The sequence below is a fragment of the Melanerpes formicivorus genome, unplaced genomic scaffold (assembly GCF_026170545.1).
Source record: "Melanerpes formicivorus ecotype bairdi unplaced genomic scaffold, bMelFor1.0.p_v2 SCAF_16, whole genome shotgun sequence".
Lineage (NCBI taxonomy): Eukaryota > Metazoa > Chordata > Aves > Piciformes > Picidae > Melanerpes > Melanerpes formicivorus.
The window spans coordinates 16,360,300-16,387,214 of record NW_027142368.1 but is presented as its reverse complement, the minus strand read 5'-3'; the positions used below and the strand labels follow the sequence as shown (position 1 = coordinate 16,387,214).

The window sequence follows — 26,915 nt, the reverse complement described above, 5'->3', positions numbered from 1 at the left end:
AGTGGCCATGCCCCCCAGCATCAGAGGGGAGCAAAACACGTCGCTGCTCCCCTGTGCCCGAGGCACAGCTTGTCCCTGGTGCATTGCTTGAGGTCCAGCTGATGGATTCCCAAAGCGTTTCCCTGTTCTACAAACAACTGACAGGGAACTGAGTCTTTATCATTGCATTGCAAGAGGCTGTTAATTGTATGTAGTTTTTAGCTCCATCAAGATAAAAGGATGGGCAGATGGAGCCAAGTTTTATTTTTATGGCCCCAAAAGTTGTGTTTTATTTGGTTATTGAAAAAGGTTTGCTAAAAATGTCCTGTGCAAACTGAGGACAGCCAGTTGGGCTGAGTTCTTCATGCTTCATTCATTTATCATTGTTATGAAACATTCTCCCTGGCATAAATTTCATGTGCATGTGGAACAAACACAGTACAGAATGTTTTACTTCTTTCATGATAAAGAGGGGCACATAGATCCGAGAGGGGAGAATAACACCGGGGAATGACGAGGAGACTGCACGGGGGGGAGAGAGAGAAACAGAGAAATTACTTCCAGAGGAAAAGAGGAGAAATGCTAGAGACAAATGAAGGCAGAGTACCAAATAACCCAAGGAATGGTGTGGCCACAGTACAGCAAACACCTGTGGGCAAAAGAAAGGGATTCCTAGTCTGGACAGTGGTGAGGAAACAGAGGGCCCCTGGTGACGTGGCCATAAGCCCTACACAGCCCCTGCTCCTGTTTGATTGCAGACATCTTTGGGGCTTGTCACTGAGCTGGGGTTTCATCTTTCCCCAGGTGTGGTGCCATGAATTTGACCACTGGGGATGTCCATTCGCACAGAGCATTGGTTAAGGCCATAAGTGACTACATTAAGCTGTGCTAAAATCTCCTAAGGGCTTGGTTGTTCACTGCTGAAGTGAACAGAAAGCTTCTGCCGGATCTTCAGCCATGCAGTTTGAGGCCAGATAGGTTCAGCTTCACAATTTTCACTGTGCTTTGAGCTCAACTAGTTCACACCCAGCTGACTACTGGAGCCTAACTAGAAGTTGCATCATCTCAGTGACAGTGTTGCAGGAGAGCAAACGTGAGCAGCTGTGGACTGTGTTTGTTTGAAAGGCAAAAGCTGGTTGACAAAACCGTACTGGAAGCAAGCTGCCACTTCTGCTTCACTACTGCTGCTGCTCCCACAGCCTGAGAAGGGACTGTGTCTGCCTCTGGTATTGCAGGTGGTGTCTAAATCACAGCCTTTCACTTGATTTTTAAGGGATTATACTGAACTAAAGCTAACAGAGCAGAATGGAAAAGCCAGCCTGCTGGGCTAAGATCATACCCATGGCCAGTTACTTACATTTATGATGACAGCAAGCTTCCCAATCCCTCTGAGGATATTATACCAGATTCCTGGGGAAGGAGACAAACAAAAATGCTGTTCCACTCATTGCAGTTAGAGAAATGACTTCTGCAGTTCCCAGTGTTGGGAGCATTTGGGACTGCTGAAGTGGAGTTATCTTGTAAACAAACAAACAAAACTCCCCACCAAAAGAAAAACAACAACAAAGAACAGATGATAAGAGATTAATTTAATGACCCTTAACTCCAAGCTTGTTTTCTAAAGATGGTTTTGTGCCTATTCCTTTTTTTTGAGTTTTTAAGCTAAATCTTCTTTGAGGAAGAAGGCGGCAAGTATGAGACAGAGGGATGCTGCTCCTTTGATGCTGCTTTGTCTGTGGCCATTGTTGGGGTTCTTTCATCCACAAGAGTGGGACTGAACTGCAGTAAATTGCAATTAACACCCTCTCAAAAAAACCCCAAAACCTCTAAACTCCCCAAAATCCCAACCCCACCAACCCACCCAACCCCCTGCTGCCAGCCCTGCCACAACCTGAGCCAAACATCCCCTCCCCTGACATCTCCAGCAGCAACTTCAGCGTGCAGCATCAAAGGAGCCAGCCACAAAGCACCCCCAAAGCGGTGCCATGGCAGCACAACAAACCATGATGTGTTCTTCAACTCTGGGATGATCCCAGGGTGCCAGGATGAGCTCAAGGAGAGGCTTTGCTTGCACGACACCAGAAGGAGCAGCAGCTTTGGTAACAGAGCATAAACTTCTCTGCTCTTGCTGACTGGCTCTCTAATATGAAAAATTCTTTGCCTGACCCTTTTAGCCTTGAGTCAGAAGTGTTTGGGGAAAGAGCTTCCTCGCTGCACACAGCCACAGCTGTGAGGGGAGGGCTGCTCTGCTGCCACCAGACAGCCACCCATCCCAGTTCCAGCTAGCAGCACTGCAGCTCTCAAGCTGAGCAGGCACGAAGGGATGCATTTACCCACAGACTCCTGAACCTCTTCCCCTTCCCAAGTGCATCTCCCCAGCCCACTACAGAGAAATTTCTGCTCCTGTGAGACAAGTGCCTTGGCAGGAGAGCTGCTGATCAGCACAACCCTGCAGAATATTTGTCTGTGGTATTGATTTCTTGGGTTTGAGGAGGGATCTTGTTTGCTGGATCAAAGATTCATGGGAGTTCAGAGCTCTGCCCTTTCTATTTCAAGGCAAAGCCTTGCTGAGTTAAAGCTCACACTTAAACCACAGCCTGATGTTTGGAGTGCTCCTGTAAACAGCTCCCTGTTAATGAAGCTCGCTCAGCACACCACCATCCTGCCGTCGATGCAAGCACAGAGGGAGAGAGCAGCAGCCTGCACTCACCGATGTCCTTAGCTCTGACCGCCACCGGCCTCCTCAGCTCGGTGACAAACTTCTTTGCGTCCAGACGGATCTCAATGATGTTGTTCAACAGAGCAAAGAGCGGCGCCAGCGGGAAGGAGGCCACGAACAGGGTCACAAACCCAAACTGAATAACTGTGGGAGACAAAGGGAACCACTGCAGTGGCTGTGGCCAGTGGCCCCCACCTCAGGGTGCACCTCATTGCTACCCCACATCTGCTGTGGCGGGCCCTGCCTGACCGCTGCTCTGCGTTGAAGGGCTCTTTGCCCCTCTTGCAAGAGGCAAGGCAAAGGAACCAGAAGCAAGAGGAAAGCTCCTGAAGCAATTTTGCCACGGGCAAGGCTGGCACAGGAGCAACCTGAGGAGTGGAATGCCAACATATTAGCTCCACATAAACTTGCCATGATCCACCCAGCAGGACTTTAGCCCTCTCTAATCCCACTGGAAGCTTTCTCTGAAGAGCAGCAACTGAGGTGCTTTGAAAGGGATGTGATTCACTCTTCACCTCTGTTGGGAATAACTTGCTTCCTACAGCCTGGGAAGGTGCTTTTGGTTGATGAGGACACCACATTGATGGCATACCCAGCCTGGCACTGTTGAAGCCCCATCTTTCTCTCCTCTCCTTCCAAATGCTGATCTCACTAACTGCAGCTTTTCTTATTTTTAGGAACCTGCAGCATGACCTTGTCGTTTGTACCATTGCATTGCAATCTGTTTCAACTGCTCTGAACCTCAAGGTCATCAGACATTCTTATTCATCTCTGCATTTGCTGGCCATGCCATCTGGGGCTATTGTCATCCTTCATTATCCTTTACTATTAGTTTTGCCTAGTCAGTCCATAAAATGCTACATAAAGTTGCTGCTTTAAGACAGAGCCTTCAGAAATGGCTGGTACTGCAGCAAACAGCATTAGGTTCAACAGTTCTCAGCCTTCCCAAGACTGAAAGTAGGAAAAGTGGTGTAGCTGTAGAGCCACAGGAAGGCAGAGCTGACAGCCAGTGCTTAATTTCCATATCACTCACTCAACATAATAGATTCCTTTTAAAAAAACCAGTAATTACATCTCTGTGCTGTGTCAGGCACAGCCTGGTCAGCAGACACACCAGGCTCTCACAGTATTGGTCCAGACACGAGGAAACAGCACCAGCCTGGTGGACTACGCAGTGTGTCAGCAGTGCTGTGTCCAGCAGGAGCAGGGAGGGGATTGTCCCCTGGGACCTAGCTCTGGGGAGGCCACACCTTGAGTGTTGTGTTCAGATTTGGGCACCTCACTACAAGAGAGAGGTGGAGGTGCTGGAGCCAGGGCAGAGGAGGGCCAGGAAGCTGGAGGAGGGCCTGGAGAATAACTCTTACAAGGAATGACTGAAGGAGCTGGGGATGGTTAGTTTGGAGAAGAGGAGGCTAAGGGGAGACCTCATGGCTGTCTGCAACTACCTTAGAGGACCTTGCAGAGAGGTTGGTGCTGGTCTCTTCTCCCAGGTAACTAGTGATAGAACAAGAGGCAATGGCCTCAGGCTGGTCTGGACTGAACATGAAGTAAAATTTTTCCCACCCAGAGTGGTCAGGGATTGGAATGTGCTGCCCAGGGAGGTGGTGGAGTCCCCAGCCCTGGATGTGTCTAAAGGTGGTTGGGATGTGGTGCTTGGGGATATGGTTTAGGGGTGAACTTTGTAGAGTAGGGTTCTGGGTTGGGCTTGGTGATTCTTTTGCAACCTGAATGCTTCTGTGACTGTGTGAGATTGTGAAATAGGACTCAAATGACTTCTTTCCAGTCTAGGGAGGCACTGGTGGTAAAGAATCCCCCACGGCCCCGAGGTCATGCCACTGAATCCGTGCTTTTGAAACCTGACAGTGGCATGTCACAAGGCTTGAAAGAAAATATCTAAACCACAGTGCTGAAGTAAGGGCTCCTGGACAGCAAGGAGCACAGCTCATGCCTGAAGCAGCCAGTGGCTGGCTGACATGTCCCAGCCTGACACCGCACACTTCACTTCGGGAGTCCTGCCTCATGCCCACTGTCTGCGGCTCACAGTCCCCAGAAGCGTTCTGGTTTCAGATGCCTGCCTGCCTGCCAGCTGACTCACTCATTTCCATGTACTCAGGGGTCAGTCCAGCAAAGGGCTCCAGGTTGTAGTCCACCTCGTAGCGCTGCTTCTTCTTCACGTGCTCCTCGTGGTCGAGGGAGCGGCGGCGCTTCAGCTTCATGTAGCGGAAGAATTTCTTCATTTTCCTGGGGCAAAGGGAGGCAGTTCTGTGAGGCAGTGCCACTGCTGCTTCACACCAACTGACACAGCAAGCACCACGCTCATCTTTCATCAAAACTCTGCAGGAGCCACGAGCTGCTGAAAGGCCCCAGGCCCAGCAGAGCCGGGCTCCGACACACAGAGCGCTGCACTCGAAGTGCTTGCAGAGAGACACGGGCAGGGAAAAGCTGCTACTCACGGGATGCCAATCTCAAACAGATTGTTCTGAATCAGCTGCTTGCCCAACATGATGATACTGAGCTGGATGCACAACTCCATTAGGCAACCACCTGGAGCACACTAAGGTGGACAGAGGAAACATGAATCAGAACATCTGCAGCATCGCTGGGGCAGGAGCTGATGGAGCTGCCACCCAACGTGCATCGAGAAGAGTGTGGCCAGCAGGTTGAGGCAGGCTCTCCTGCCCCCTTACTCTGTCCTAGTGAAACCACATCTGGTATAATGGCACCAGTTCTGGGCTCCCCAGTTCAAGGGAGACAGATAACTGCTGCAGGGAGTCCAACAGGGGGCTACAAGGGTGATTAAAGGAATACAACATCTCTTCTGTGAGGAAAGGCTGAGGGACCTGGGGCTGTTCAGCCTGGAGAAGAGAAGGCTCCCAGGGATCTGATCAGTGGTTACAAATACCTTAAGGTGTGAAGAAACAGGGGCCAGGCTCTTTTCAGTCATGCCCTGTGATAGGACAAGGGGCAAGGGACATGAAGTTCTGCCTCAGTGTGAGGAGAAACTTCTTTGGTGTGAGGCTGCTGGAGGCCTGGAGCAGGCTGCCCAGAGAGGTTGTGGAGTCTCCTTCTGTGGAGACTTTCAAAAGCCACCTGGATGCATTCCTGTGTGACCTGCCCTGGGTGAGCCTGCTCTGGCAGGGGGGTTGGACTGGATGGATGATGTGTGGGGGTCCCTTCCAAGCCCACCACTCCGTGATCACAGCCAGGGTGCAAATGCAGTTACCTCTTCCATTCGGAAGGAATGGAAAATGTAGACATAGTCTCCTGGACGTCCAACAAACCTAGGGCAAAATGCTTAGAATTAAAACCTTTCCATGGGTTTTCTACCTGCTCATTCCTAAAGTTATTTAGGCCAAACTCTGTGCCTTCAAGTTGGACCACCTAATGTTTGTTGAAAGGTTTGACCAGATGATCCTTGAGGTCCTTCCACCCTGGGATTCCACGATCTATCCCTGCAAAAGTGGTTTTGTTTTGAAGAGCAAGTCCTGTTGGCTGAGTCAAGACCTCAGTTGAACTGCTCTGTCCTCCAGCAGCACAGGCACATCAGGGCAGAAGTGCTCTAAGGTAACTGCTTCAACCAGAAGGTGCCACACAGGTCTTTAAGCCTTGAGCTTCCACACTGGTTGCAGGAAGAGAGGTGTTCCTCACAATGATATCAGCATAGGGGTGGTAAAATGCAATGGTAAGCATCCTGCTGGGGGATTGCACCTTGATGGGACAAAGTTATGGCTCTAAAACACAGCTGAGACAGCAGAATTCCAGGTCCCTATCCCCCCAAAGTTACGGTTCTAAAACACAGCTGAGACAGCAGAATTCCAGGTCCCAATCCCCCCAAAGTTATGGCTCTAAAGCACAGCTGAGACAGCAGAATTCCAGGTCCCTATCCCCCCAAAGTTATGGCTCTAAAACACAGCTGAGACAGCAGAATTCCAGGTCCCCATCCCAGGATGCTGCTGAGGTTTTGAGTCAATACAAGGAGGTTTTAAGCCAGATTCACTTTGTTGTCCAGCTGTGGTCTTAGCTCAGCTCCAGCTGTCTGGCAGGCAGAGCTGAGAGCCTCAGCAGCCTCTTGCCTCACTCACCGGCCTTTGAAGAAGGCGACGTAGAAGATGGGGGTGTAGGCGTTGACGAACTTCAGCAGGAAGGCCTTGAAGATCAGCCGCTCCTCGAAGTTCTTGTCGGTCTTGGGCACCTCTGCAAGCAGTGCCACAGGGACAACACGTCAGGGGAGTTCCCTGCCTGCCACAAGGGGCCTTTGGAAAAACATCAGCCACTGTCTTAACAAAGAGCTCAGTGTTTACTGCAGGACAGCAAAAGGGAGCATGAGGAGTCCACCCCTCAGGTGTCTCACAACAGCAGTTTCAAGGTCATTCCACACCTGGCTGACTTCCATGAATAGAATAGAATAGAATAGACCAGACCAGACCAGACCAGGTTGGAAGAGACCTTCCTAGCTGAAAAGGTTTCTGGACCTTAAGTATTGTGTCCAGTTTTGGGCACCTCAGTACAAGAGAGATGTGGAGGTGCTGGAGCCAGGGCAAGGGAGGGCAAGGAAGCTGGAGGAGGGCCTGGAGAATCCATCTGCTGAAGAGCAACTGAAGGAGCTGGGGATGGTTGGTTTGCAAAAGAGGAGGCTGAGGGGGGACCTCATTGCTCTCTACAGCTACCAGAAAGGAGGTTGTAGAAAGGCTGCTGCTGGTCTCTTCTCCCAGGTAAAATTAGTGACAGAAGAAGAGGCAATGGCCCCAAGCTGCCTCTGAGTAGGTTTAGACTGGACAGTAGGAGGAATTTTTTCCTAGCAAGAGTGGTCAGGCATTGGAATGTGCTGCCTGGGGAGGTGGTGGAGTCACCAACCCTGGAGGTGTTAAAAGGTTGTCTGGATGTGGTGCTGGGGGATATGGTTTGGGGTGAACTTTGTGGAGTAGGGTTCTGGATTGGGCTTGGTGATCCTGAGGGTCTTTTCCAACCTGAATATTCTGTGAACCTGTCTGAAAGGGTTTCTGGAGCTTCTGTCACTGATGCTGTTTGGACATGATTAAATGATTTCTTCTTTCCCCACTGTGTTTGTCTGTGCTCAGCTTTGCATTTCCCAACATGTCTTTCACCAAACAAAAATAGCAGACAATGCAAATAGTGCCCTTGTGATATGGAAGAGTGCAGCTCAGGATTTAGAGTAGGACCCTCAGCAGTCTCCTCATTGCTCCTAACTGAGTAAGTGGCTAGTGATTAACAAAAAACTCTCAAAATAAAGCCAAATTCCTGTGGGCTTTGGTGTTTGTAAGTTGCTGCTTAGAATTTCGGCCTGACACTTGGGTTTGCTCACCGACTAGGTTGGACTGGATGACCTCTGGAGGTCCCTTCCAACCCCTAACACTCTGTGATTCTGCAACTGAATAATAGAATCACAGAATTGTCAGGGGTGGAAGGGACCTCAAGGCTCAGCCAGTTCCAACCCCCCTGCCATGGCCAGGGACACCTCACACTACAGCAGGTTGCTCACAGCCACCTCCAGCCTGGCTGCAAAAACCTCCAGGGATGAGATTTCCACCACCTCCCTGGGCAGCCTGTGCCAGGCTCTCGCCACCCTCATGGGGAAGAACTTCTTCCTGACATCCATTTCTAGTTTTGCTCCATGCCCCCCAGTCCTATCACTCCCTGGTACCCTACAAAGTCCCTCCCCAGCTTTCTTGTAGCCCCCTTCAGCTACTGGAAGGCCACAATAAGGTTACCTCAGAGCCTCCTCTTCTCCAGCCTGAACAGCCCCAGCTCTCTCCGTCTGTCCTCACAGGAGCGGAGCTCCAGCCCTCTGCTCATCCTCATAGCCCTCATGAAGCCACTCATGAAAGCCAGCCCCTTGGGGCCCCTCCATTAAAGGTCAGCTGAGGATTCCAACCTACCAATCTGTGTGAGCCACCTTGCAATGCAGCCATAGACTTCATCCAGGATGATGATGACAACCAAGTTGATGATGACGGCGGTGGCCGTGACGGTGACCCTGACGCTGGAGCGGCCTGAGGGCGTCGAGCTGATGGCCAGCGCCGCCGCCGTCGAGATCCTGTAGATGATGACTCCAAACACTATAGCAAACGTCAGCCCCACCTGCAAGGGAGAGCAGCACAGCCTCTTAGGAAGGAGCTCACCAGCAACACTTTGCCTGGGACTTAGCAGGGACCTTACAGCTGGGATTTCTGGGCCGCAGCCTCAATCCAACCAATTCTGTGCGAAGGCTCCCAGGGACCTGTGAGAGCAGATCCTCTGTTGGCAGCAATTCCAGCAGCAGATCCGTGCACTGATCTCACAATCCCATGGGTAAGGCTTTTCCCCCTTATTTTCAAAGGCATCTGAACTATTCTCTTGCATTAAAAGCCTCGGTGGGCTTCCTTCCAGCCCCAGCAGCAATGGCACACACACAGCGTCTGCGTGGCTGGGAAGGAAGGCAGGGCTGTAGCAGAGAGGAGTATCTGAGCTTGAGGCTGCTCACAGCCTTCAGACACCCTGCTCAGGCTCATGATGCTGCCATGCAGACAGGGACAGTGTTTGTTTACTGGGACAGGAAAGGGCTGAGGGCTTGAACTAAAAGAGTGAGATTCAGACTGGAGAGAAGGAAGAAATGTGACAGTGAGGGTGGGGAGAGCTTGGCTCAGGTTGCCCAGAGAGGTGGGAGCTGCCCCATCCCTGGAAGCATTGCAGCTCAGGTTGTTTGGGGCTCTGAGCAACCTGCTCTAGTTGCAGCTGTCCCTGCTGACTGCAGGGGGGTTGGACTGGATGACCTTGACAGGTCCCTTCCAGCCCAAACCCTTCTGTGATTCCCAAGTGAAATGAAATCTGATTTGAACAACACATTTCCTGGCATTGAGAAGTGCACAAAAATCTTCCTCAATTTTTCACTGCTTGAAGAGAGGAATAACTTTTAAACACAGCACTTATAAGCTGCTGGTGTCCCAGCTGAGCAGGTCAGATGTATTGCATTCCCAGTCCCTAACCCCAAACCAGCATCCCTACCCCCCAGACACAAATGCCCTGAGTCTGGCACATTCTACCTTTGGAAAGGGCTTAAAGCTTTTCTCTCCAGCTGCCAACCTCTTCTTTGTCTTCAATTATTGTTATTTCCTTCAAAAGCTGTTTTGAACTCTGCTGCTTTATCAGCAAGTGGAGAAAGGCTTTTCTCATCAGTTCTGCACCTTCCTCTTCAGCTAAGTGCTCTGTTTGCAGTTCTCCTGTCACATGGAAGAACCCCAAATGGACTGATGTAGGAAAAAGCCTTGCAAGCAGGATTGCAGCTGGCCACATCATTTCTTTCAAAGAAGTGTGGCACAAAACCAAGGCTGTTCCCTGCTTCCTGATGACTTCCTGAGAGGACTCTGTTCTTGCTAAGTTTTGTCCCATCAGAGGTAGTGGCAATTTCCATTTCTGTGCCCTCATTGTCCCCTACCCTGTTCAATGATTTCTTTACTGGAAAGGGACAGCAAAGGCTGCTTAGATTAGAGCACAACAAAATACCTGAGCTTTCTCACTTGGGAAAAGCCCTTGGGAACCACATCAAGCTGATGTGTCCCTACTCTTTCCATCACTTCTGTTCTGTATAGTGACTTGGTGACATAAATCCCAGGTGTTGACAGATGGCCAGCAGGTCAAGGGAAGGGATTCTGCCCCTCTGATTCTGCTCTGCACTGGTGAGACTTCACCTGGGGTACTGCATCCAGCTATGGGGCCCTCAACACAGGAAGGACATGGACCTGATGGAGTGGTCTAGAGAGGGCCAAGAAAATGGTCAGGGGACTGAAGCACCTCTGCTGCAAGGACAGGCTGGGGGAGCTGGGGTTGCTCAGCCTAGAGGAGAGAAGGCTCCAGGCAGAGCAGTTGCCAGTACCTGAAGGGGGCTATGAGAAGGCTGCAGAGAGACTGTCTGCAAAGGTCTGCAGTTGATAGGATGAGAGGCAATGGTTTGAAATGAGAGAAGAGCAGATTTGGATTGGATGTGAGGAACAAGTTCTGCACCATGAGGGTGCTGGAACACTGCAACAGGTTGCCCAGGAAGGTAAGTGAGGCCCCATCCCTGGTGATATTCAAGGTGAGGCTGGACAAGGCTCTGAGCAACCTGATCTAGCAGAGGATGTCCCTGCTGACTGCAGGGGGCTTGGACTGGATGACCTTTGGAGGTCCCTTCCAACCCAAACCCTTCTATGATTCTGCACTTACCATGAAGAGAATGCCAACACAATTGGTTAAATAGGCTGGGAATCGGTCCTTCCAGGTCAGCTTCTCTTTATCTGTCTAAAATGTGGGGAGAAAAAAGGGAACATTTAATCAAGATGCAGCTTGTGGTTTTGCATCTACGACAGAAGCAGAGGTGGGGGCAGGGGGCAGGCTAGCAAACACCCAAGAGTTAGGAGATGCAAAGCCATGGTGTTTACAGCCACGGTTCCAGCCAGGCAAATTGTTCACTGCGTCTCTAGGCTCAAACTGCACTGCAAGTATCAATAAACCAGAGCTTTCTGTACACTTTCTGAAGGAAACATGCAAATAGGCTGTCACAAACCATGAGCTAAGAGCTCTCTTACTCTTAAATATTTTCTCCTGCTTTGCCTAGAAAAATTCCCCTCCTCCTCCTCTCCCTCCCCGCTTAACATTTGCAGCTTTCAGGTTGCACAGCTGGTTCCACTGCAATAGAGATTAGATATGCCACTGAGTGACTCCAAGATGAGCACACAGCTGACAGGGAAGATCTTGTTTTGGTGTGTGGGAAGACTTGACATTTCTGTAGTAAGTGATTTGCTGTATGTGCTTCCTTTACTAAGGGATTTTTAACTACCTGGCTGTCCGTGTGGTACTCAATGCACCACTCCAACAGGAGCTAAGATGTGCAAGTGGAATAACTCTTTAGAGGATAACCCACAGTAGGTTATCCTGTGATGTTACTAAAGCTACCAGTAATTGTAGAAACCTCACTGCTCTCTACAGCTCCCTGAAAGGAGGTTGTAGAGAGGTGGGGGTTGGTCCCTTCTCCCTAGTGTGAAGCAATAGGATGCAAGGAAATGGCCTGAAATTGCCCCAGGGGAGGTTTAGGTTGGAGATTAGGAAAATTTTTCATGCAAGAGAGGTCAGGGATTGGAACAGGCTGCCCAGCGAGGTGGTGGAGTCACCATCCATAGAGGTGTTCCATAAATGTGTAGCCATAGCACTTGGGGACATGGCTTAGCGTTGGGTTGGCCATTTAACTCAGCAGTCTCAGAAGGCTTTTCCAAGCCAAACAACTCTGTGATTCTAAGATACACCCAGCCACCCAGCACTGATGGGTGCTGCTCATCTAGAGTCATTCACACACTCTGATGTTGGGAATTGTTTCTAACCAGCAGAAAACAAGCAAGGCAGGAGCAGGGCAGGGGCTGACGCAGGCGCCGCGGCCGGCAGGGAAAGCTCACTCAAAGGCCGGTTCTGCGGCATGCGCCTTGGCTCAGGGAGCTGCATGCAACGAGTTCAACACACAGCAAAACACGAGGTCAGCCCAGGCTGGTGAAGCCTAAGATCAGCCATGCAGTGCCATGCTCAGTGTCCCAACGAGTGCCCAGGAAACAAGGCGAGGAGGGGGAAGAAACCCAAAACCAAACGTGAATATTAACCAAAGGTTCAACAGCCAAAACCAAATTGGTTTGTGTCTTCCATAATTACTCAGAATTTGAGTTTCTTCATAAGTTTGAATAAAAAGAACCAATTTCACCCCAGCCATGACTGTCTTAACTCTTTGTCTCCATTTGTTTGCTGTCTCTTCTGGGAAATACCGGTGCTTCTGGTGGCAGCCAAGGGAAACAAAAACAGGATGGGGCAAGAGAGCATTACAAAGCTTGGCCACAGTCGGCTCTGGTCTCCCTACTGACTCAGCAGGGCAGCAATGGAGCCACTGCTGAGCGCTCCTTCAGTTTGCTCAAGGCTTTTTGTTTCAGCTTTGGGTTAATACCGCAGAACGGCAACAAAAGGCAAACTCTTGCTCCATATCCTGGGGTAGATCAAGGGATCCTGCAAAGGAAATGCCTTTTTCATTCAGGATTGTGCCCTTCGTCTCACTTTATGACACATAAAGAATGTCAAAAAAGGCTTTTGTTTTCCTGCCTCTCCCCTCTCTTCCCTTCCTCTCTCCTGCTCTCCCCTCTCTTCCCTTCCTCTCTCCTGCTCTCCCCTCTCTTCCCTTCCTCTCTCCTGCTCTCCCCTCTCTTCCCTTCCTCTCTCCTGCTCTCCCCTCTCTTCCCTTCCTCTCTCCTGCTCTCCCCTCTCTTCCCTTCCTCTCTCCTGCTCTCCCCTTCCTTTCTTCCCTTCCTCTCTCCTGCTCTCCCCTTCCTTTCTTCCCTTCCTCTCTCCTGCTCTCCCCTCTCTTCCCTTCCTCTCTCCTGCTCTCCCCTCTCTTCCCTTCCTCTCTCCTGCTCTCCCCTCTCTTCCCTTCCTCTCTCCTGCTCTCCCCTCTCTTCCCTTCCTCTCTCCTGCTCTCCCCTTCCTTTCTTCCCTTCCTCTCTCCTGCTCTCCCCTTCCTTTCTTCCCTTCCTCTCTCCTGCTCTCCCCTTCCTTTCTTCCCTTCCTCTCTCCTGCTCTCCCCTTCCTTTCTTCCCTTCCTCTCTCCTGCTCTCCCCTTCCTTTCTTCCCTTCCTCTCTCCTGCTCTCCCCTCTCTTCCCTTCCTCTCTCCTGCTCTCCCCTCTCTTCCCTTCCTCTCCCCTGCTCTCCCCTCTCTTCCCTTCCTCTCTCCTGCTCTCCCCTCTCTTCCCTTCCTCTCTCCTGCTCTCCCCTCTCTTCCCTTCCTCTCTCCTGCTCTCTCTTCTTCCCTTCCTCTCTCCTGCTCTCCCCTCTCTTCCCTTCCTCTCTCCTGCTCTCCCCTTCCTTTCTTCCCTTCCTCTCTCCTGCTCTCCCCTTCCTTTCTTCCCTTCCTCTCTCCTGCTCTCCCCTCTCTTCCCTTCCTCTCTCCTGCTCTCCCCTCTCTTCCCTTCCTCTCTCCTGCTCTCCCCTCTCTTCCCTTCCTCTCTCCTGCTCTCCCCTTCCTTTCTTCCCTTCCTCTCTCCTGCTCTCCCCTTCCTTTCTTCCCTTCCTCTCTCCTGCTCTCCCCTTCCTTTCTTCCCTTCCTCTCTCCTGCTCTCCCCTCTCTTCCCTTCCTCTCTCCTGCTCTTCCCTCTCTTCCCTTCCTCTCCCCTGCTCTCCCCTCTCTTCCCTTCCTCTCTCCTGCTCTCCCCTCTCTTCCCTTCCTCTCTCCTGCTCTCCCCTCTCTTCCCTTCCTCTCTCCTGCTCTCTCTTCTTCCCTTCCTCTCTCCTGCTCTCCCCTCTCTTCCCTTCCTCTCTCCTGCTCTCCCCTTTCTTCCTTTCCTCTCTCCTGCTCTCCCCTTTCTTCCTTTCCTCTCTCCTGCTCTCCCCTTTCTTCCCTTCCTCTCTCCTGCTCTCCCCCTCTTCCCTTCCTCTCTCCTGCTCTCTCCCTCTTCCCTTCCTCTCTCCTGCTCTCTCCCTCTTCCCTTCCTCTCTCCTGCTCTCTCTTCTTCCCTTCCTCTCTCCTGCTCTCCCCTCTCTTCTCTTCCTCTCTCCTGCTCTCCCCTCTCTTCCCTTCCTCTCTCCTGCTCTCTCTTCTTCCTTTCCTCTCTCCTGCTCTCCCCTTTCTCCCCTTCCTCTCTCCTGCTCTCCCCTTTCTCCCCTTCCTCTCTCCTGCTCTCCCCTTTCTTCCCTTCCTCTCTCCTGCTCTCTTTCCTTTCTCCCTTTTTAGTTTCTTTCATTCCCCTCCAAGTGGACTTCTCCTGAGCCATTTCTGCTGCAGCTTTGGGTATTTTTTTTTTACTTCAAGAGTTCCAACTTGCCTTACAACTGCTGAATTTGAACTTCAACACTCTAGATCCCAAAGAAAGATAATTACTGAGTCTTCCAGGGGAAAAAAACCTCCTTTTCTCACGTGTCCCAAATTAGTAACATCCACTTTGAGCACAGCCCAAAATGTTATAAATAGTCTGGTTGGGAAAAAAAAAGCCCTCCTCTCTTAATTGCTCAGCTTTCATACTCTCATATTTGGAGAGCACCACTGGTTGGACTTGATGATCTTAAAGGCCTTTTCCAGCTGCAGTGATGCTGTGGCTACCTGTCTGATTACCCTGCAGGCTGCCACAAGGAGGATCTGAACTCCTAATGAACTCAGAAATACAGCAAGCTGCAGGTGTGACTGGAATACATCAAAGGTTGTGTTCCAGCACTGTTTATCCAGCCTGGAGGAGGAAAAGAGGAGGCTGAGGGGAGACCTCATTGCTCTCTACAACTACCTGAAGGGAGGTTGTAGAGAGGCTGCTGCTGGTCTCTTCTCCCAGGTAATCAGTGACAGAACAAGAGGCAATGGCCTCAAGCTGCCACTGGGCAGGTTTAGACTGGACAGTAGGAAAGTTTTTTCATGGCAAGAGTGGTCAGGGATTGCAATGTGCTGCCCAGGGAGGTGTTGGAGTCACCAACCTTGGATGTGTTTAAAGGTTGTTTGGATGTGATGCTTGGGGGTATGGTTTAGAGGTGAGCCTTGCAGAGCAGGGTTCTTGTTTGGACTTGGTGATTCTGAGGGTCTTTTCCAACCTGAATGTTTCTGTGAGTCTGTGAAATTCTTTCCCTTCTGCATGGGGTTTTAGAGCAGTGCTGAGAGTAAGGTATTGCACATGCTGCTGAGCCACTTACACAGGACATCCTGTAGATTAATGGGCCCCCATCATCTGCAGCTCTGCAGCATCAAACATGACTACATGACAAAATCAGACACCACCAAGAGCAGCCCAATCTCTGCTTGCTGCCTCTCAAAGCTTATTTCCCATGAATGTGATTATTGCAGTTGGATTTCCATAGGATTTTCCTGAATTCCCAGCTGAGGGCATGGCTCCACACTGCTGTGCCATTGGTAATGGGCACAAAGGAGGAATTTCTGCTGGGAGGATTTGTTTATGCTGGAGCTTTTACTTCTCTGCTTAAAAACAGTCACACAAACAACTGGATTCTCACAGTTAAAGGGGAATAACCTCTGGGTGGGTGGAAACCAGGATGTGGGGGAGAAGCGAAGCTTTGCCAGCTCAAGGCTGCTGCTGACAGACAGTAATAGGAAAGTCAGGGCAGGGCAGGGCAGGGCAGCTGCCCGGCCCTTGGCAAGCTGCATGTGCCCCGGGGATGCCCGGCAGCACCTCTGTCACCAGATGCAAAGAGCAAGTTAAAAGCAGAAGCGAGCACTACCTCGGTGGAACGACAGGGGAGCTGTGCTTTGAAAAGGCAAAAGGTTATCCCCAAAGCTGGAACTCAGCGAGGACATTGGCGTTAGTACTCTGCAGTAACGCTTTTGATTCGCAAATCAAGCCCTGCAAGACACTTCTGCCAGGCTTTAGGTGCTTCTGCTGGCACAGGAGGAGAAGTTTTGTCACAGTTTTCTCAGACTTGGTTTGCTAACCTCACAGGAGCAGCCCTTCAAGCAAGCTCGACCAGCTTCCCAAAGCCACCCTCCTTGTATCTGATCACCAAAGCCATTTCTAGACTTAATCAGAGCTTGAGCATCCCACGTGTGCTGGGAGCAAGGACACCTGGAATTCAGGCACACTGTGCAGTGACTATTTGGTACTCATTTCTTAGTCTGGGGTCCGTGCCTGCTGCAAGAGCCCTCCCCGCTCGGCGCCCTGGCTGCGCCCGCCCGCTCCGCACCGCACCGCTCCGCTCCGCCCCGTCCCGTACCTCCTTCTGTTTGTGCTCTTTCCGCAGGGACTTTTTCAAAACTTTAGCTTCATATTCTGCTCTCGGGTGGTCCTGGGGAATAAGGCAGAGTTAATAAGAAGCAAGATTATTTCTTTGCAGTGTCAGCTAGGTGTGAAGTGTTTGCAGGTCAGTTTCCCGATCCTTTCCCCAAGCTTTCTAACTGAGTTCTGTCTCACTTGGGGTCATCCACGTCAGCCGACAGCCGGCTGCAGTTAACAAGAACGTGTTCAGTCCCAAACTGTTCCCAGTTCCACAGCAGCAGCTCCCGAACGAGCTGGAGTCACTATCAGGCACCCATGTGCAATGCTATGGAGATCAAATTTAACACAGGAGAGTACAACCTACAGAGGGAATCCGATAGGATGGCTCATACTTCCCATTTGCATTTTGGTTACCTTTTGGATAAAAGTTAGATTTTGCAAGTCATTAACTGTAGTCTCATTGATCCTCAGCTCCTGAGGGCAAGAGTTATCTGCTCTCAGTATGCAAATGGCTTTGGGATCCCAGAAAACTGTCATTTAGGGTTTTCCCTTGGTCCTGTCTCGGACAGCATCCACAGGCTACCCACAGGCACTGGAGGAGGGGGAGTGGGGAACGCTCAGAAGTAAGGGACAGCCAGAAGATTCAGAAGGATTCATGAATTCAGGGTTCACAATAATGATGCATTCACAAAAGATTCAGAGCTGACAATGAGGCATCAGATGGAAAGAGGATGGAGGGGAAGAGAGCTCTGCACGCGTGGCGAGGGGGAGCGTGTAAAGGCAAAGCAATCCGTGGGAGATCTAAAGAAAATCTGATGTTTGGAACAGAAGAGGTGGAGATCAAAAGAAGGCATTCATCAGCAGAGAGGGAAGAAAAAGGTAGGAGCAACAACCAAAAAAAAACCAAGAAATTAAAAAATTTCCAAACCTTGACTGCCTCCTTCAGGGAATCAGAACAACCAAACCAAACCAAACCAAAATGAAAAGCAAGGGGGAAAAAACAACAACAAAACTTTGGTTACTGAACTGTTGTGGATTTATATTTGTAAGTTACATTACACAAAGACAGATGCAGGGGGTGGCTAGACACTACCAGAGGAAATCAGTCTCCTCCTGTCCTACAGCATTGGTTAACATTGCTGTGAGTGTTGTCTGAACTGGGGGTGCCTGAGAGCACCAGCAGGTGAGAGACTTTTAGGCTATCCCTTGAAACCCTGATTCTTCAGCGTGAGACTAGCCTGAGCTTCACCCAGATCAGAAACAGGAGGGGCTTACATTCCCTGCTAAAGCCATGCATGACTCTATGCTCTAGCACCGAGTACCCAGAACAAAGACTACATCTACTTTATTAGCAGCTGCTCTTGTAGCTGTAAGAGCTCTGAGCTCCAACATGAAGAGGACAGAGGTCGGAAAGATACAGCTAATCCTTTCTCCTTTCATGTGTGCTCACCACTTACCAAAAATAACAGAGCAGTCCAGTATCCAGGGAATAAAGCCCTGTATTCTTCCCCAGTGAGACAGGTATGATCTAGCAAAGCACGCAGCACGGGGCTGCTGGCACAGTGTGCTCAACTGTGTTATGGGGCAGATAAAGATATCAAGGAGATAACTGAAGCAGGAGGATTCTGGGGGGCGAGGGGAGCAGTAACTGTGCCAGGCTCATCAGGCCTCACGCTGCCCAAGCCAGGGCTGGGGTGGGGTTTTAGTTTCACGTGAGCAGTATTTGTTGTGTATCTATTTGGAACATCTAGTGATAGGGCAAGGGCACTCATGCTGCTTTTAATAACAGCAACAACAGTAACTAACAGCCAGCTGGGCAGCAAGCAAAGCGGTCCCAGCCGCGGCTCCTAGCTGGGATCCCACAGCAGGGCTCAACACGTGTGATGGGAAGATGGAAGGGATCCACACACCTCTGCCACCTCTGCCTGCTGCCAGGGGGCTCTGAAGGGGTTTTCCTTTTTTTACCCCCTTCTTTAATAAAGCAGCAAAATGCAACCCCCAAAGGAGGGGTGATCCCAGCTGGCTGGTGGTGTTCTCTCTTTTCCTTCTAAAACTTCATTGACTTTTACAACCTTTTCCATACTGATTCAGCCCTTTCCCCCTTCACACTAATTGGCACATTTAGTGTAAGCCTGGCTCTAGGGATTTTAGGTTTTTATTTTAGCAAATTAAAAGAAGAAACAACCCCCCAGACCACCTCCCCTCCACTGTGTCCCTCCCAGTGCCCCAAGCCCACAGGTCTGGCAGATAGTTTCTCAGGGACTTTCCAAGGCAGGGCTTGATGCTGCATCGTTAAAGTTAACAGGAGTTTTTCAGTCCTTTTCCCCTCTCCCAGCACTGTAACTTTATCACCTTCCATACATCCCCTGCTGATTTACAGCAGCAGGAGAGGAATGAGGTCCTGAGCTGTTAGCAGCTGACATCAGCCCAGCAGCATGGGCTGAGCTGTACATTCCATGCCCACGCTGCTAGGTGTGACCTGACTACACACTGACAAAAACCTCAGACTTTGTGGCCATACAACCACGTTGCCATGGCAGCAAGGCTCACTAGTCATACCCTTGCTATTAAAGCCTCACACAGTTCAGGTATAGATTTCCCTCCCTGCTCCCCCTTCTTCTAAATGATGGAATTGCCCCAGGAGCAGTTTCCCATGAGGCAATGTCTAAGGGCTTGGGGCAAGCAGCTATCAGTAGCACCAGGGTGGAAGTCAAAGAGTCAGAACTAAAGGGACAAACCTCCTCCTCTTCAAACCCAGTCAGGTCCCACCTGTAGTTGAGACGCATCTGTTTTCTCTTCCAGTGCTCCATGAAGGTGGCAGCTGAAACCAGAGGGTTACAATTAGTTTGGCTTTTTACCAAAACCCAACGACTTTGGCCCATAGGACTTGGCTTAGGAGGCACAGTGGCCATGCCCTGCTCCATCTGCTCTAGGTCTGCAAGCTCTCATCTCCACAAGGTGCAAAGTATCTTATGCCAGGCCAGGTTAACTTCAGTTCTGTGACTCTTTTATTCAGCAGTGATGTCTGTCTGGGAAATGCTGGTGTGTTGGGAGCCAAACACTGTGCCTAGGCCAGCTGAAAGAAAAGGCTTTTGCTACACCCATAGTGTAAGGGGTTGGTAACACATGATCCTCAAGGTCCCTTCAACCCAAACCATTCTATGAATCGGCCTTGTGCTGCTGGGTTAATTCTTCCCCCCAGGATAGCCAGATAAAGCCTGTCTGTATTGTCATGACCACATCCATCTAGTGGTCCTAAGTGTGGTGAGCCCTGACCCTCACACCCACACCCAGATGGCAGTGTGAAAGCTGCAGGTGGGCAGGCAGCTCAAGATGAAGCCTTTAAGGGGTTTTATTATTGTTTTTGATGGAGAAGAATGATAGAAAGGAAGCCTCATTAAAGCAGACCTTGAGTCTATATCAGTCTATCTGCCTCTGAGACCAAGCAAGTTCTCAGAGGACATATTTAGCTGCTGGGAATACACCAGTGCTGTATAATAAATAAGTGATTATGAAAGAGGCAAGGCTACCAAGAAATGGTGCTCCCAGGGGAGCTTGCTGCAGTGAGTATTAACAGATGTGCTCAGAAACATTCACATCCAGAAGAACTGGAGGCAGGGAGAGGGTAAGAAAGCTGAATGGAGAGGAAAGGACACCCTCATGACTGGAACCAGGGAGGGTCAGGGCATTCATTCACCTTCCAAGCAAAACTCTTAACAGAGCCCTTTAGAAGCCACAGGCTTCCTGTGAGTCAGGATGGCCACAGCTGTATCACTGGAGGGGCTGTGTCCTAGTCCTGCAATCGCCTCCCCTCTCCCCATCGGCAGCAGTTCTCGTGCCAGGGGCTGCAGCGTCCGAGCGCAGGGAGAAATAGGGAACATGGACACAAGGTCATTTCTCAGTGCTACCAGAAATCCTCCCATGGGCTGGCTCACAGCAGTGCAAAATGAAAAGCCTGTGTCTGAAACCCAGCCAGCTCCTCTTAAAAGCCCTTGGTGTCCATGCCAGGTAGCGATGCACCCACCCCTGCCCTGCCAAGGGCACCTGTGTCTTCACATTGATTTCATCTGGGCCCATAAGCAGAAGTGGAGCTTAAAAATTCCCAGAGCTTACTGTCCAGATGATCTCATCTGGATTCTCTGACACTTTTAATGCCATTTGACACCAAACAGCACTGGGCCAGGGGCCATGTGTCATACTGAGATGTTTGCTCACAGCAATCCCCCTGAACCTGGGCTAGTTTCCTCGCTGTGCTAAGGATGCTCTGGGTCACCAGAGGAGGTTACTGGGGTCTGCCTCAACTCTTCAGCTGTACATGAAGCTAACAAAACTTCTCCTTACACACAGAGGTGCCCACAATGGAAGCTACACATGTGCCTGCATTTGGAGACAGACAGCTTGTGTTTGTGCTTTTCCTTCAGAACCAAAGCTCCTCTCACTCTGTAAGCCCTTGCTTTGAGAGATCCTTCAGGAGTCACATTTACACTAACAGAAATTCAACATGGTGTGGGAAAAGTCCTGGTTTCCCCAGCTCAAAGGGAGCTTCTCCAAACATTTATTTTATATGCTATTGAACCACAGCACAATCCTGTGGTGACCCCAAAGTACTTGAGGAATTTCACGTCCACTCCAGAACTGCCTCAGCTATGGAGCCTGATTCTGTGGAGAGCACAGATCCTGGCTTCTGCCAATCTGCCTTACTCTGACAAGAGTGTGAAAAGTGGGTGGAGGGACCCAAGGCTGTTTGCCAAGGAAAGGGAGGCAAGCAGTGCTGCTGTTCTGGACAGCAGAGCTTTATGTGCTGAGAGCCACGAGGGGTTCACAGCAGTGGTGACTGAGGGAGACTGGAACTGATACCTGACCTCCATCTGAGAAAAATCAGACTATTTAAAGTCTCTGACACCACATCCTGCTTGGGGTAGATCACATTTCTCCCTATATGCTCCATGGCAAGATGAGCTGTAAGGCAGTGATCCCTCCTCTCTGCTGCAAAGCTGCTTGAGTTCAACCTCCCCACACTTCCCAGCTTCTCCTCTGAACCTGCAGTGCTCCCAGCTCCCTGTGGTCCCCCAGGTCCCTTTGCAGAACCTTCCCTGTCCTTTTCCTTATGGCACTTGATAATGAATTCTTAGACTTGCATCTAAACTGTGGTCATCTCACAGGGAAACCTTGGTCAGGAAGGCACTGCTCCAAGGTGACCTACATGGGATTGCACCAAAATCAGTTCAGGTGAAGGCTGTTGTAAACAAATGATTCCCTCCTTCCTTACCAGAACCAATCAAACCCTGGGCTACAATTTTAAGGTTAGACATAACCCAAAGCAGGTTATGTGCTAGCCTGCAGCAAGGCATGTGGGAGGGACAGGCATCATCTTGTACTGCTCTCACTGGCACAGTGGCTATGTGGCTGTCAAACCCCAGAGCTCTGTGCAGGGCTCTCAGTTACAAACGGAGGGTTGTTTGGAGCCCATCAGTCTCCAGTTGCCTTACCAGGCAGGGACCACGGGAGGCTGCTCTCCTCCAGCATCCATGCCTGGTGCTGGGCTGCATGAGCAAGGAGGGGAAAAGCCCTCAATAAGCATTCCTGAAGACACTCTCACAAAGATGTCATGGGACATGGCAGGAGGGACAAAGGGAAGTGTCCAAAGCACAGGGGGCAGCCAGCACCAGAAACGGCACCAACAAAGCCACAGCTTCATGGTCTACATGCACGGTGCCTGCTTGCTGATAAGCTTAATTGCATCTGGGAGCACACTCAAGAATCAATCTTGGTCTGTCCTGAGACACTGAAGGCCATTACACTTCCCTGTGGAGCCCCCTCCTCAACCCCAGAGTACATTAATACGTTCCTTCTGTAATGCTCTACAGTGAAAGCTGGCTCTGCAAATGGATTTATACTTTGTTTTCTGGCAAGCTGTGCAATCCTGTTAATGAAACCCTGACACGCCATGCAGCAGGTTTATGACAGATGCTTAACAATTTCATTTGGTATGCATCTTGAACAACTTTCTTGTGTTTTAGCCTTCGGTCCAGAATATAAATTCAGGGGGTGACAGTTTAATGGGAAAGGGAAAACAAACCACCACAGAGCAGCTCTGCTGCCCGAGCACAAACATGCTGCTTTATCTCTCCTGCTTCTTCCTGTTGTATTTCACATAATTCCAACCTTCACATGAAGGCGTGGGTCTGCTTACCCCAGAGAGCCATGAAGACTGAGAAGAAGACAGTTGCAGGGTTATCAAACAGATGACTTGCCCGAGCAGTGGCACAAGCAGAGCTCATCTTCCAGTAGCTGCAGGTCCTGTCGCATAAGGGGCACATGGTGATGTTGTTTCTCTCGTCACACATTTCCATACTGCCAAGAAGCAAGGAGATATGGAAGAAGCATGATCAGTACAGCTCCATCTCCCATGCTCTGATAGACCTTTCTCCTCTGTGCAGCATCAGTTGCTGGGCTGTAGGACCATTGGACCCTCACAGTGCTTCCTAGAGCCTGCCCCGCTGAGCAGCTCTGTCCACAGCCTACACCTCTGCAGGGGCTGGAATCCCCATGCTGGGCTGCTGTCTCCCCCCACCCCCAGCCCTGCTTCTGTTCCAAGGGATCACATATAGGATTTTGCTTTTTGCTATAGGATCTTACAGTAACAAAACCAAACCAAGCAACCAAACAAAAAGTTTAAACCCATTCTTGTTTGGCAACCCTGACTAGAGCAATAGATAAGGTACAAGGGAAGTGCTGAGCTTCAGGACTGGACTTCAACCAATTTATCTTCTGTTCCCTCCATCTGTGAAGCAGCAGCAGGGAGCCTCCCTTTGACTTTCCTCCACTATTGGAAGCAGTACAAAGCAATCTCAGTGACAAACAAATATCTGTTTTCCAGTATCCATTATCTGCTTTGTAACTCAGAGCTCATGGTCGTTGCAGGGACTATGTAATTTCCTTCTCCAGCTGATGATGCATGCAGGGCAAATAATGCAAAATCACAGGGCTTCAAAAACACTCTGATACAAAACTGACTGAAATATGAACAAATAATAGGGGATCAAGATTCTGTTCATCTGGAGTCAGGAGCTCCTTTTCAGCACGTCTCTTCCTGATTCATCTGTAGTGCTACACAATGCCCTGCTCAGCATTTTGTGGTGGGAAGCACTAAACCCTGTCATTAGCAGCATTTTGGTGGTTTGTTTGAACATAATGATCTGAGCTAGGGAAAAATCCCAACACCTGAGCAAGTGGCCAAGGATTATTTTTAGGCCATCAATGCAAACTGCAGAAGTCATCCCAAGAGTGAATGCTAACCACTCCGAAACGTGCTGGAGTTGTGCTGCCCACACTTAGCCCTGGGAGCAGAAGTCGGTGGGACTGCAGGCTCCCTGATCCAAGCATGTGGGGTGAGAGGAGGGAGAGTGGTGGGAGCACACCAGAGCCCAGCAAGAAGCAGCTGGCAGACAGAGCTGGGGGAGCCACAGCCAGCAGACACAGACTGGCTTGTCAGGCTGTGGGTGGCACAGGGCAAGCCCTAGAAACCAATGAGCCAATGTTCAGCTGTGCTTAGCCTAGATGTCAGTGACACCACACTTGAGGAGAAAGGCAACACTTTGCTTTGAGCTCCTTGCTGCCTCAGATCACTGAGTCCCTTTGTTTGGTTTACCTTGGGATGTTCTCATCCACAGTTGCACAGCCGTACAGGAAAACAATGATCCCTACAACTGAAGCTGGAATGAGCATTTGTGTGTAAACTCCCAGCCAGGCAAAATAGAGCCCAATCTTCTCTCCAAAGTATTTTCTGAAATACATGAAGATAAAATAAAAAAAAGAAGAAAGAAATGAGAGAGAGAAAGAGAAATGTTTCCTATTGCTGAAAATATAACTGAGCTAAAATTACAGATCACAGCTGGATTAAGCATGGAGAAAGTAAGAGCTGATGACCTGTGGGAATTTTTTCCTTCTCAGAGGACTCTCTTTCTCATGATGCTTGGAGTTAATCCAGCTCCAGGCACCAGGAAAGCAACTCACTCCAAGCATTTGTTTGTTTATTTTCACCCATGTCCCTGCTGTGTGAGTTGGTGTCTCTGGGTAGCTAACCCTCTTCACAGAGCACCTCGTTTTCTCCAAAGGGTCTCAGCTCTCACCACGAGCCAACAGCATTCATGAAGAATCAGTTCCACACTGGGTGGGATACATCAGCATGTTTCCAAACCCACAGAAAACTCCTTCTCCCCCAGTGAACTTCCCAGTCTCCAGAGTCCCCCTGGGATGACGCCGAGGGCAGCATCCCCACAGGAGCGGTCCTGTGTCCCATGGAAGAAGGCCAGGAAGGGCTGAGCTCTCACCTCACCAGGTCAATTGGTTGGTACTTGTAGAAGACTCCATAGCTTGCCCACTCCTCACACAGCAGCTGTAAAGCAGACAGGCAAGGTGCAAAGTTAAAGCACTGTGCACACACCAGTGGTGTTGTCTCCTTTGGCCCAGCAAAGTGCACAGCTCAGGTGGTGGATTTGCCCTCACCCCTTAGTGGTTCCAACGCATGAGCTGCCAATCCCTGCATCAGGAATGAAAGCCAGCCCTGAGAATTTGACAGGCTGCAATACTGTGACCAACTGCAGCACATTAAAAGGGCTCTTCAGGAACTGAACCAGTGGATAACTACAGCAGGGGCAGGGAGGTGCAGCCCTGATGGTCATCTGTAGGAGGCATCCAGCAGATTGGATGTGAAAGATGAATACTCTTGGAGTTAGAAAACAGAAAAAAAGCCCACAACAAACCTCTAACAAACTGCTCTGCTGTCACCACACAAAGCATTGGGTGTCAGGGAGGGAGAGCACCGAGGGGAATGGAGCAAAAATAGAAATTGAACATTAAGAAGTCCTTCACCACGAGGGTGGGGAGAGACTGGAACAGGGAGGTGGTGGAAGCCTCACCCCTGCAGGTTTTTAAGGCCAGGCTGGATGTGGCTGTGAGCAACCTGAGCTAGTGTGAGGTGTCCCTGCCCATTTCAGGGGGGTTGGAACTGGCTGATCCTTGAGGTCCCTTCCAACCCTGACAATTCTCTGATTCTATAATATTCAGCATCCCTCAAGAGATGCTGTGCAAAGGTGCCTCTGAGGCTGCCTGTAAGAGCTTTTCCGCTTCAGACTGGAAGGACATGACGATTCCCACTCATCCTTTTGCTAGGGATATGGGCCAAGGAAAACCACCATCCCCATTAGTGAATTACAAAATTGAATCTGTCATAAAAATAGGTTCCTCTGAGACCTTCAACTTCTTCCCTTTGTAAAATGTATAAATAGTGCTTCTCAGATGTCTTTTTTTCCTTCTTCTTAATTCAGTTCACTCTGTGAACAAGAAATCAGAAAAAAACTGGAGGAGACAAACTGTGCTCGTTGGCCACCCAGCCATCACCTCCTCTGGGGGACAAGGGGAAGGGAAGCTTTGCAGATCTAAAGCTTGCAAAGTCAAATCTCCCTTGGCTGCTTCTCACCCTGCTTCAACCCAGTGACATCAGCTTGGTAGCAGGGTGGTCCTGGACTGGTATTGCAAGGAGAAACTTTGGTGGTCACTTCTGTTCTCATGAATTCACCTGGCAGGAGCATCATCTTTCCCCTTTGTTTTCTCTCCTGCAAGAGCATGAGCTGCTCATTGCCAAGGTATTTATTTTGAGTTAAAAAAAAAGGAGAAAAGGGCAGAAAATGGAACCCTCCCTCAGTGGGTGAGGGCTGCACAAGCAGCTCAGCTGGGGCAGAGCCCCAGTGGGGAACCAAGACCTAAAGCAGTTACTATTACAGGGAGGGCAACATTCTTAATCTTGTTCATAGAAGAACAGACCAAACAGGATGTTATTGCTTAAATCTGGAGGCTCTTTTATCATGAGAAGCTTGACAGATGCCAGCTGCCTACAGCTCCCCAGTGCAATGCAGCAGAGCCAGGAGGGGCAGCCCTGCAGCCCTGCCCATTCCTGCTCCTCACATTTTATCACAGCAAACAGCTTTTCCACGGCAGCTTTGCAGCTCTCCTCCCAGCTCACTAGCACAGACTTTCCAGGCTGGGCTGCTGCATTTCCCATGCAGATGGTTCCAATAATTCAGGAGAGTACAACTTCTTGACTTGTGCAGAAATACTATGTCAAAACCTAAGTGGATTTGCCTCTCTGTAACCCCAAACCATTCATCAGTTTCCTTGCAATAATAAGAGCAGAAACAGAATCCTAGAGGCAGGCCTTTGGTAAGCATCGACATTCTTGCATATTTGGGGTTTATTCTGCTTTAGGTTTCTTTCAACCACCTTTGCCAGCAGTTTTCAAGTCCAGCTGCCTACATCTGGAGGGGGGATTCGGCCTCCTCCCTGAGCAGCCTGTTCCAGTCTTTGAGAACTCTTTCAGGGAAGAAGTTTCTTCTAAAATCCAACCTAAACCTCCCTTGGTGCAACTTAAAGCCATCCCCTCTCATCCTGTCACTTGTTGCTAGGGAGAAGACACAGAGCAAGCATCCAGACTCCAGCAGGAGCCTCTTGCAAA

At 50.1% G+C, this 26,915-nt stretch overlaps 1 protein-coding gene across 6 annotated transcripts in view; it reads right to left on the bottom strand.

Annotated features, from left to right (window-relative positions):
* ANO1 (anoctamin 1) overlaps window positions 1–26,915 on the bottom strand; it is an 84,476-nt gene that overhangs the window by 5,315 nt on the left and 52,246 nt on the right. For 3 of the 6 annotated variants that reach the window (XM_068148401.1, XM_068148404.1, XM_068148403.1), the window contains 14 exons: window positions 24,736–24,800; window positions 24,054–24,188; window positions 22,596–22,756; window positions 19,141–19,223; window positions 17,331–17,342; window positions 16,401–16,472; window positions 10,898–10,972; window positions 8,596–8,797; window positions 6,781–6,892; window positions 5,922–5,979; window positions 5,152–5,252; window positions 4,794–4,939; window positions 2,690–2,842; window positions 1,337–1,389 (listed from right to left, as the gene is read on the bottom strand). In XM_068148401.1, coding sequence (XP_068004502.1) covers window positions 1,337–1,389; window positions 2,690–2,842; window positions 4,794–4,939; window positions 5,152–5,252; window positions 5,922–5,979; window positions 6,781–6,892; window positions 8,596–8,797; window positions 10,898–10,972; window positions 16,401–16,472; window positions 17,331–17,342; window positions 19,141–19,223; window positions 22,596–22,756; window positions 24,054–24,188; window positions 24,736–24,800 — 1,428 coding nt within the window. Of the gene's footprint in view, window positions 1–1,336; window positions 1,390–2,689; window positions 2,843–4,793; window positions 4,940–5,151; window positions 5,253–5,921; window positions 5,980–6,780; window positions 6,893–8,595; window positions 8,798–10,897; window positions 10,973–12,407; window positions 12,486–16,400; window positions 16,473–17,330; window positions 17,343–19,140; window positions 19,224–22,595; window positions 22,757–24,053; window positions 24,189–24,735; window positions 24,801–26,915 lie in introns of all 6 variants that reach the window. The other 3 variants (XM_068148402.1, XM_068148405.1, XM_068148406.1) reach the window with 2 other exon arrangements.